General features: G+C 37.4%; 2 protein-coding genes across 2 annotated transcripts in view; both read left to right on the forward strand.

Moving 5' to 3' along the window:
- The first annotated feature begins 457 nt into the window (after nt 1-457).
- On the forward strand, nt 458-4,412 carry LOC107689807 (peroxisomal membrane protein PEX13-like). Its single transcript, XM_016487967.1, has 4 exons — nt 458-841; nt 1,263-1,984; nt 3,397-3,519; nt 3,921-4,412. The coding sequence occupies exons 1-4, from the start codon at nt 771-773 to the stop codon at nt 4,277-4,279; spliced, it is 1,275 nt and encodes a 424-aa protein (XP_016343453.1). The 5' UTR covers nt 458-770; the 3' UTR covers nt 4,280-4,412.
- Nucleotides 4,413-5,764: 1,352 nt separating this feature from the next.
- Nucleotides 5,765-10,723, forward strand: part of LOC107689825 (uncharacterized protein KIAA1841-like) — a 9,990-nt gene continuing 5,031 nt past the window's right edge. The window contains exons 1-9 of the mRNA XM_016487988.1: nt 5,765-6,485; nt 6,855-7,006; nt 7,693-7,882; nt 8,054-8,147; nt 8,233-8,480; nt 8,723-8,781; nt 9,164-9,324; nt 9,740-9,826; nt 9,988-10,098. Of these exons, the coding sequence (XP_016343474.1) occupies nt 6,398-6,485; nt 6,855-7,006; nt 7,693-7,882; nt 8,054-8,147; nt 8,233-8,480; nt 8,723-8,781; nt 9,164-9,324; nt 9,740-9,826; nt 9,988-10,098 (1,190 nt within the window). The 5' untranslated portion in view covers nt 5,765-6,397. The remainder of the gene's footprint in view (nt 6,486-6,854; nt 7,007-7,692; nt 7,883-8,053; nt 8,148-8,232; nt 8,481-8,722; nt 8,782-9,163; nt 9,325-9,739; nt 9,827-9,987; nt 10,099-10,723) is intronic.

Genomic DNA, 10,723 nt, shown 5'->3' on the forward strand with positions numbered 1-10,723 from the left:
CTACGCTTATTTTTTAAGTACGACTTAAGCAATGTCTTGAGTAGCCCTACGAAGTAAATCTACAAATTATGTTTACAAATTTTCTATTATGTTTACAAATTATTTCAAAATATATTAAATATCTCAAAATCCCTACATCATAGCGTAGGCTAATAATGAAATATTTTTGGATTCCCATATATCTAATTAATCTTACTGTCAAAAATGGCCGAGCGGTCAAGACTCAAAGATTTCGATGTTCTCAGACAATGAGGCTTCTGGTCTCCGAATGGAGGCGTGGGTTCAAATCCCACTTCTGACAAAACTCTTTTACAGTGACAGAATTCGAAATATAAACTAGGTTTATTGGTTTATTCACGCAGAACGTCGTGTGCTTAGACTAGAGCAATGTCAAATCTATAACACGGTCACGTTTTCCATGTAAAAAAGGGTGAGTCTGGGTGCGATTAGTCAGTGATTTTGCTTGATGTGCAGCGTCAGACGAGTAGGAGTCCGGTTTGAATCATTTTAGCGGCAGATCACCTACATATTGAATTCATTAACGACACCTCATACACGTTATTGTATGTTAAATTGTTTGAGATTACAACAAGATAGCAAGAATAGGAAAAAAAGTACATTGCAATCGATTCAGTGATAGATTGCTTTAGTCTCGTGTCGCAAGACAGAACGATGTGAAGGAGCGATTGCTTTGTCTGGCGTATGAGCCAGTTTCTGTTCATGACGTTTGTTGCTCTGTGCAGCTCGACTTTGGTCTAAAACGTAAAATTATGGCTCACCCTCCACCAAAACCATGGGAAAGGCGAATCCCTGGAACCATGACTGCACCACTAAACTATCGGTTCGTAAAAACTCGTATTATTTTGGCCAGTAACGTTACGTCCAAAAGACGAAGTGTAGGAACGCTAGCAAGCCTGTTAGCTATCGAACTCTTATATATTCAAAATATATTTACTTGTCAAATCGGTATTTAGTTATCAAATGAATAAGTATGTTCATAAGTTTTGTGTTAATGCGATACTGGGTTGTATTGACACTTTTAGTTGTGCTAATAAGTTACGCAAACTTAATGCTTGGCTCGTGCGAGTGTCAAAGTTCACTCCTACATACCCATGCTGTGTTCTGTCTTTTACTTTAAATATACATTTATTTGGCAACTTTCAACGGTGTTATTATTATTATTATTATTGGTCTTATTATATATGGTGTTTCATTTGACTCTGGGTTTTTTTTATTATTATTATTATTATTATTATATCTAGCTCAACTGACTTTGGATTAGCATCACAAAGTGGGCCATCAATGTCTGGTCCTCCAGTTCTAACACGTGTGGTACCACCCATCCCTCCAAGACCCGTCCAGCAAGCATACCGCCCTACATACAGCTCATTTCCCTCCTCATACAGCCCTTATGGCAGCTCCATCTATGGGGGCTACAGCCCCTACAGCTACAGTGGTTATGGAGTTGGAGGCAGCGTGGGTTATAACCGTTATAACCCAACGGACGACATCCCACCCAGCCGTTTTGTCCAGCAGGCGGAGGAGAGCAGCCGCGGAGCATTTCAGTCCATTGAGAGCATTGTCCACGCCTTCTCGTCAGTCAGCATGATGATGGATGCTACGTTCTCTGCTGTCTACAACAGCTTCCGTGCTGTTCTGGATGTGGCCAATCACTTCTCCCGCTTGCGCATACATTTCACAAAAGTGTTGTCTGCCTTCGCTCTGGTTAGGACCCTTAGATACCTATATCGCAGGCTGCAGAGGCTGCTAGGATTGCGTCAGGATTCAGAGGTGGATGACTTGTGGGCGGACAGCGCCGCTTCCTCCATGGTGTCTGCTTCAGGAACCAGAGACGCAGGGATTGATGACCCCGGAGCGAATTCTGTCAAATCATGGCCCATTTTCTTGTTTTTTGCTGTAGTTCTTGGAGGGCCGTATTTGATCTGGAAGTTTTTGCGGTCTGCTGAGGGTCCTGAGGAAAGTGGTGAGACATTTTTCTCCCTTCCTGTTCTGTCTGTTCTCATCGTAAACTTCACACACTCTTTTCACTATTTATTGGTCTGACATGAGGCTTCTTAAAAAGCCAAGGAAGCTTTTGCTTTATTATTTTGTTTGTGACAATGGCTGCATATTAGGGCTGCACGATTATGACAAAAATCATAATTGTCGATTATTCCCTTGAAATTGTGATTATTAATTAAGATTATCACAATTTACAATGTAAATTTTACATTGAATGATGTTTATACCATTGTTTGATGCAACTGCATGCCATATTTCTATATGAAAAGAAACAAGCTGAAAACACTCTAACTGAAAAACTTTTAGTGCTTTTCAATAGTATTAAGCCTCGAGTGTCAACTATACATCGGATTGGTTTCTTCTTTAAATGGTATTATAATGTTATAGTAAAACTAAAATTAAAACAGTGGAAAAACCCTTAAGATAACATGTAGAAAGAAAAAACGCATCTTAAGCGTGCAGAATAACATAAGTGGACTTTGAACAATTAATTGCCGCTTTGAACGATTACGTAATTGTGGCATTCATAATTGTAATCGCGATTAGATTTGATTAATTGTGCAGCTCTACTGTGTAACTTATTGTTTACTGCACAAGTTTGTTACGGCTTCTCTGGTAAAACTGCACATAAAATTGTGAATGTTTTCAATCGCAATTAGAAATTCGATTAATTGTGCAGCCCTACTGCATATATATGACTGCCATTTATATTTTGGTTTTAATGTGGGACTATAGGACCAATTATGAGAATGATTTACACTACCATTCAAAAAATTGGGGTCAGTAAGATTTTTTTTATTTAAGAAATTAAGACTTTTATCAAGCAACGATGCATTTATTATGACAGTGAAGACATTTCTAATGTTACAAAAGATTTCTGTTTTAAATAATTAGGATAAATTAATTAGTTAAATAAATAATAAATTAGCTTTCTATTCTATAAAATATATCACAGTTTCCACAATAATATTAAGCAGCACAACTGTTTTCAACATTAATATTTTTAAATATTAAAATAGAAAAGATTTATTTGCAATATTACTGTACTTTTGATCAAATAAATGCAAAATTTTATAATAAATTTCAAAAACAAACTTTAGAACAGTAGTGTGTGTTGTACCACAAACAATGCTGAAAGAAGCGTCACACTTCTGAAGCAGTACTTCGGTCACTGGATTTATTGCAGAGTTAAGTAATTTTATTATTCAGAAATGCACATCTTCGTCAGCAGCCTGTAGAAATTATTGGATGACCTAAATGTATTTGTATGTAGTTTGTTTGTTTGTTTTTTGTAAGTGTCAGAATATGTAGCTGCATCTGTATGTTTGTGCTGGGTTTAAGTTCTGACGCATGTGTCTGTGTTCTGGTTTATAGCCACTAACTGGGCAAGTGGGGAGGATGACCATGTGGTAGCACGAGCTGAGTATGACTTCACAGCTGCATCTGAGGAAGAGATCTCTCTACAGGCAGGAGACATGCTTAATCTTGCCCCTAAAGGTAAAAGAACAAGAAACATTCTGAACACAAGAGTACTTAAACACTTTTACATGCATAAAAACTCTAGCTAGTGTGGCAACTATTCTCATATTAAGCAGTGTAACATTTAAAATTTCATTGATGTCAAGCATATTAAAACCATGTACGTTTTGTCCTAGGTAGGGCTGTGCAATGCGATTGTCATGCGCATCTCGTCAGTAAAGCCGGTTCGTGATTGGTAGTAAATCGCCATCACCTGCTTTCAGATGGTGCGGCATTTAATACACAGAGCCGTAGTTCACTGACAAGCTAGGCAATATCGCGTTCATAATCGCATGCGATTAATTGCATAGCCCTAGTCCCTAGGTATTATAAACACTGACTTAAAGCTTGTACTCGGTGTATTTCACTCTTATTTTCAGAACAACAGCCCAGGGTGCGTGGCTGGCTGTTAGCCAGTGTGGATGGGCAGACCACTGGCCTCGTACCTGCCAACTATGTCAAAGTGTTGGGCCGGAGGAGAGGCAGAAAGCATGCAGAATTAGAGAGGATGGCACAGGCCCAGCAGGCTGCACAGAACCTTCCAGCACCTCAAACTGCTCTGGCTACAGCTTCTGTTCCCAACTCCAGGCAGGCGGTCCCTACCACATCAGATCCAGATGAGCTTTTGGATTCTGTTTACAGTGAAACACAAGGCCTTCATGCTACCCTGGAGGTGCAACCTTCTACAAACAAAAACAGTGATACTGTAGTGATAACCACCGAAAAGATGGACTTATGAGTAATTTGTATGTGCAGGGAGGTGTGTGTGTGTGTGTGTCTCTTGGTGGGAGCTAGGAGAAAAAGTGTATCTTTCATTAGAATGTATCACCCTCTATGTAACTTAGTCCAACACCTAAAAAAAAAAAGGAGAGGAACAAATGAAAATGGAGGTGTTGTGGAGGGGAGGTCATTTTCATTTATCGTATGAACTGCATCATTCTGTAAATTTCAGTAGACTGTTAGGCTCAAAGCAATTACCAATATTTGTTCACATTTTCATTCTTCAACAAAAATATTGGGTATTTCAGCATTATAGTTTGTAAGATTGTGTTAATAAGACCCATTGATTTATTTTGAATAATTATTAGGAAAAATGGATTCAGTTTGTTTTGATATGCTCACATCAAACATAAAATGTTACAAATACGTGGGTCATTCAAGCATACACAGTTAATGCATCTGATTAGTTTAAATTATGAGGTGTCATATCAGTCTAAATTTATAATGCAGTGTTTATCACGAATTTCTCCTAATGTAAGAGTTTTAGATTACTGTTCATCTTTCTGCAATGTGAATATTTAATATTTTAAGTTGTGTTGTATCAAGAATTAGTTTGTGCATTTTTCTGTGTTTTCATATCACTAACACGGTGTGCAATTATGTAAATACAAGCAATTATTTTGCTAGTAAATACTTTAAAAAAATTTATCTCCTGTCATTTTCAATTGTATAGTAAAGTTCCAGCATTTCCAAGATTACAGAAAATTACTGATTGACATGAGGCTGGGTAAGAAATTTAGGTGCATTTGTAAATAAATAAAGATAAGTAATAAAAATATGTGTTACACTGCAAATCTGCTAACAGTTACTCTACCATTAAAAAGTTTGGGGTCAGTAAGTATTTTTTAAAAACGTATTATGCTCACTGAAGCTGCATTAGTTTATTTTAAAATGTAGTACAAAAAAGATAAAGTCAGCAGATGAAGAGAACTCAAAACATCCCCTTTGTGAGAGTCTGTCAATAAAATGTCGATATTTTTGGAGCTGTGGTGTCCCGAATTTATCTCTCTCTTTTTTTCTACTTTATTTTTGTCCGAGCACCCACTTTAATGCAATGAGTTTTAAAAGTATAGTAAAAAAAAAGTAATATCATGAACTATTACTACAATTTAAGTTACCGATTTCTATTTTAATATATTTTGAAAATGTAATTTATTCTTGTTATGGAACAGCTGGGTTTTTTTTTAGCAGCCATTACTCCAGTCTTCAGTGTCACATGATCTTGTAACATTACTTATATTATTTTTGTGGAAACAGACACATTTTTCATGATTCTTTGATGAATAGCAAGTTCAAAAGTACAGCATTTATTTTAAATAGAAAACTTTTGTAACATTACAAATGGCTTTACTGTCACTTTTTATGAATGTAATGCGTTCTTGCTGAATAAAAGTATTAATTTCTTGCTAACCCCAATCTTTTGAACGGTAGTATATACAAGTTAAATCCATGGTTGCACACTATCTCTGTCTAAAAATAAGCGTTTAGTCTGTCAGCATATCTACAGTGCTACTTCTTTCAGCAATTTCATTGACTTGATTATAGCGACTAAATGCATTTGGGTTTGTTCGGGCCCCATATTAAAAACAGAATCCCATCAATCAAATGGAATGTTGGGGCTGTCGCCTAGCAACGGGGACTCCGGCGCGCACCTGCTGCACTGCGGCACCGGAAATAGAGAGCACAACACAGCGGCAGAGCAGCAGGCGATGTGGAGTTAATCCTTTGCCACGGGTCGCCTTTTTGTCAGTTTCCTTTTTCATTCTCGGGTCATCGAGCTTTGGCATCCTGTCAAATCTCAGCAGACAGACGGACAGCAGAAGGAGGGACGAGCCGCTCAATCAGGGACACTGCAGCGAGAACATCATCATCATGGCACACGCCGCATCACTCTCTCTGCCATCTCTGGCATTTTAACGAGCCGCTTCAGCAAGAGGAGGGAGTCATGCCCACCAAATCTGCGAATTTCACCCTGAGCATTTGTTTTTATTATTATTTGTATATGCTGTGTCGACGTGAGCTTCACTGGTTTCCCCGAATAAAATCATAGTAAGCCACAGCATCTCATACCCAGCTCATGTTGATGTTCCTCATACCCAGCCGCTCAGCTGGTATGAAAGAAGAGCATTGTTACCAGAGGAAACAACGCATAAATCTGCAACAGGGTAAACTGACGATGTGATTGTGTGTATTAGCTTAGCATTTCACAGGGTGATGCGACAAAAAACGTAAGGAATGCCACGATCTGTTATTTATTATGCTAGCTAAGCATCTTTAAAGCTGCACACACTGAATATTCGTTGATGAGAAATGTGTATTTTCTTAGCACTGTAAGTTTTTGTTGTATCTGAGGTCATAAGCTCACTTTACCAGATATCAAATTCGACAGCTGTCATTCCCTCAGACTGCCCCTTGTTTCTCTGAAATTCAATATAAAGGGACGGTAGAGCGCTAGTCGATGCTAATTATTCAGGTTATTCTTAAAATATAGACGTTTTTCTACAATAGATGATAGTTTTCTTCCTTCTCCGCAGAAATGAATCGTCTGTGCTCTGTTAATAATAACTTTCCATATGATAACAACCTCCTGGTGCTGGACATGGTCCTGAGCTCACTGTGGGCTTCGCCTCAGCCAATCAATTGGGAGAATGTTGCCAAGTTGGTCCCAGGATTCACACCTAAAGAGGTAAGAGACGTGGGCCTTTAACTATATAATCTAACTATATTTTGTGTACTATAAACTATAAAAAACGAAATTCTTAGTTTTATAAAGTAATTATTATTCATATTTTGCCACACAGACTTTTATAAGCTAAATAATGGATTGGGGGAAAAACACAAACCATTTCCAGTTTTGTTGTGTGAAAAATGTTTTATATAGATATTTACTAGATGTTAATATAGTTGTACTGTCATTTCCATCACAGCCAACAGCCACAGCGTTTTATCTAAAGTTAGTGTACTTTTGTTATCAAAGAGACAAACGCATCAGTGAGCATACCTGAGATGAAATATGAGACATGTAATGTGATTAATATCCAGTCAAGTTGTATTTTGTAAAATTACAAAAATGCTAAAGTGTGAAAATATTATAGAATTGTGTTTATGTAGAATGGCTGTGAAATTAACAAGAAATTACCAAGAACTTGTGATTTTATTCCACAACTATTTAATAAAATATTTAATATAATAAGATATTTTAATCCAAAAAACATTTAAAAATAAAATAAATATAATCTAGTAAAATATTTAATATAATAACAATAATATTTCCCATCACATAATGCTGTCAAACACATTTGAGAGTTTAATACCCACACCTTTTTACACAAAGATCCAGAAGTTTCCTCAGCAAATCTTATATTTTTGTAGTGTGCACAGAGGTTTGAAGAGCTGAAGACTACAGGCAGTTTCCCTCATGTTGATGACCAGTGTAACCCACTGACCAGAGCAGTAAGCTCTCCATCGGAACCCTTTTCCACCTACATCAAATCCAATTTATTGGACATTACCGGAGATACAGTGGAACCACCGTCCAATCAGGCCACTCTTTCAGTGTCAGGTGAGTCAGTGGGTGGGGCCTGGATAAAAATCTCCAATCCGTTATTTAGTGCTGAACTCTAAACTACACCTAAATATACTGAATTTTGGTATTCTTGATATGGTATGGGGTGATTTCATAGATACAAGGTAAATAAAATTTACTGAAATGGGACTGTTTATATATATTCAGGCCTCACTGTGATCCCTACTGGTCAAGGAGCTTCTGCAGACAGTGAGATAGCAGATCCTGCCAAGAAGATTGAGAAAACGGAAGAGAATAAAATGTGAGGCACATTCATACCAGTCAGGCCATCAATTAATCATCTTCTACTAATAAAGTCTTTTTTTTTATTATTTCCTTTCACATAGCCCCAACATGGTAATCCACGTTTGTGATGAGGCAAAGAACCTGAAGCAGGACTTTGTGTGTCCGAGGAACCTCCTGGTAAAAGAGATGCGTTACTTTGAAGAGTATCTTTCTGTGGACCCACAGCGCTGGGACGAGGTGGACATTTCTGTCCACTGTGACGTCCAGATCTTCGACTGGCTCATGAACTACGTCAAGAGTCACAACACTGAACATTGGCATGGAAAACACATGGACAAACCCAAACTGGGTAATTGTATTTTGGGAACTGTTTCAGATGTTCTGTGTGTGTTTACTGTTGTGTTTTTAATTTCTATATTCAAAGACACCATCAGAGGTGTTGTGTAACGTGTGTTCTCTGACCTGGCTGAATGGCGTTTGTAAGTGGTGGATGGTGTTTCATGTGGTTGTAAACGGTTATGCATTGGCTGTGAGTTTGATGTTTCGCTGTTTGTGATGTTGTCAGTTATGTTATATGGTGTTTGGTTGCAGAGCACAGCAATGTCATCTCAATCCTGATCTCCTCCGAGTTCTTGAAGATGGAAACTTTAGTAAGTGTTGTGAGGGGTGACAATGTTTTGGGTAATGTAGCAAGTGTGCTCTGAGCTGGGTGACCTTTAGGTAGTAGTGCACATTAATTGCATGATGCATGATGGGTGTTTCATCATTTGTGTTGTTCTTCTGGATGACTCTGTGCACTGCCCAAACAAGCACTAATGAGATGTAGAACAGTAATTTTCAGGAAGGACCTGGTGAATTTTGATGGCTTCATGTGCTTGGGGAACATTATTAATAATCAAATGAGTATTATTATCCAAAAACTTGTCTGAGCAGTGTTCAGAATGCATGTTGGTTGATCTCATCAGAAGTTATTCGTCCAGTTGTTAAATGGGCTTCAGGTGTTTGATTATCATGTGTTTTGTGGATCTGAAGGTTGAGGAGTGTATCCAGTATTGTCACAAACATATGAGTGCCATCATAGCAACGCCATGCAATATGAACTGCATCAATAACAACCTGGCTGGATGCATCGCTGATCTGTTCAGCCACAATGAGGCAGATGACCTCAAGGACAAAAGAGACAAATTCAAAAGGTGAGAACAGCACACACATGAATCGGAAACAGAATTATCTAAAGGTGCTGGATATTTACTGGCTATAACAGTCTCTTGTGCTCACCAAGGCTGAATTTATTTGCGTTTGTTTAATCAAAAATACAGTTAAAGCTGTAATATTGTGAAATATTACTACAGTTTAAAATAACTTGCACGCTGCATTTTCAGAATATAAGAAGATAAATCTTTTTACTGTTGCCTTTGATCAATTCAATTCATCCTTGCTTAAAAAAATCATTAATTTCTTAAAAAAAAAAATAATAATTCTTACTGACCCCAAACTTTTGAATGGTAGTGTACAGATAATATAATTTTTAATGCAATATAATGGTCATATAAAATACATATAAGTATTCTGCAGTTTTATTTGGGATCATTTGTACCTTCTTACCAGTAAACTGTTTCAGAAGAAGATTGAGAGATTATTTGATCATGGTTATCAGAATCACGATTCCCCTGGTAATGCATCTACTCTGTACAGGTGAGAGTCTTTTGCATTGCAGTGCAAGCTGTAATACTGTATTAGAATGATAATAGCATGATTTATTGTATAGACATGCACTGGCAGTATTATAAATGATTCTTCTGGTTTATTAAAGTGGATTTCAGTGTAGTAATTTAACGTTGTGGTTCTTTCCACAGATGTGGACTTTGCCTTAAGTTTTTAACCAAAGAAACTGAGAGAAAAATCCCTTGTGATCCAAACAAAATCAACATAGATGCCCGGGGAAACATTGTATTCAATCATACCAGGTTATATATTTTAATCACATACACACAAATTATTTAAAACACACTTTCATTGAATTCTTAGATTCCAAATGCTTATATTCTAGCCTTATACACACACACACACACACACACACAAACACATATGTAACCCTGGACCACAAAACCAGTCTTAAGTCGCTGGGATATATTTGTAGCAATAGCCAAAAGTAATGTACTCACCCTCAGGCCATCCAAGATGTAGATGAGTTTGTTTCTTCATCGGAACAGATTTGGAGAAATTAACATTACATCACTTGCTCACCAATGGATCATCTGTTGTGAATGAGTGCCGTCAAAATGAGTTCAAACAGCTGATAAAAACATCACAATAATCCAAAAGTCATCTACATGACTTCAGGCCATCAATTAATGTCCCGTGAAGAGAAAAGCTGTGTGATTTCTCCAAATCTGTTCATCTCATCTATATCTTGGATGGCCTGAGGTTAGTACATTTTCAGCAAACTATTCCTTTAATCATGGACATACATTATGTATATATGCCACTTGAGTAAGTTGAAAATAAAAATGGGAAATAAAAAAGTGTATGTTGTATGTTCTCGGCAGGCATTCCAGTGTACAGATTTGGGCCAGTGTAAGTATCACCCTG

This window comes from Sinocyclocheilus anshuiensis, unplaced genomic scaffold, assembly GCF_001515605.1.
Source record: "Sinocyclocheilus anshuiensis isolate Anshui unplaced genomic scaffold, SAMN03320099.WGS_v1.1 scaffold918, whole genome shotgun sequence".
In the NCBI taxonomy this organism is placed as follows: domain Eukaryota; kingdom Metazoa; phylum Chordata; class Actinopteri; order Cypriniformes; family Cyprinidae; genus Sinocyclocheilus; species Sinocyclocheilus anshuiensis.

Bases quoted from the DNA above. Each gene is read 5' to 3' on its own strand.
- LOC107689807 (XM_016487967.1), top strand. From the start codon at position 771: ATGGCTCACCCTCCACCAAAACCATGGGAAAGGCGAATCCCTGGAACC. The intron at 1,985-3,396 runs GTGAGACATTTT...TCTGGTTTATAG, and splicing joins TGAGGGTCCTGAGGAAAGTG to CCACTAACTGGGCAAGTGGG. The intron at 3,520-3,920 runs GTAAAAGAACAA...TCTTATTTTCAG, and splicing joins GCTTAATCTTGCCCCTAAAG to AACAACAGCCCAGGGTGCGT.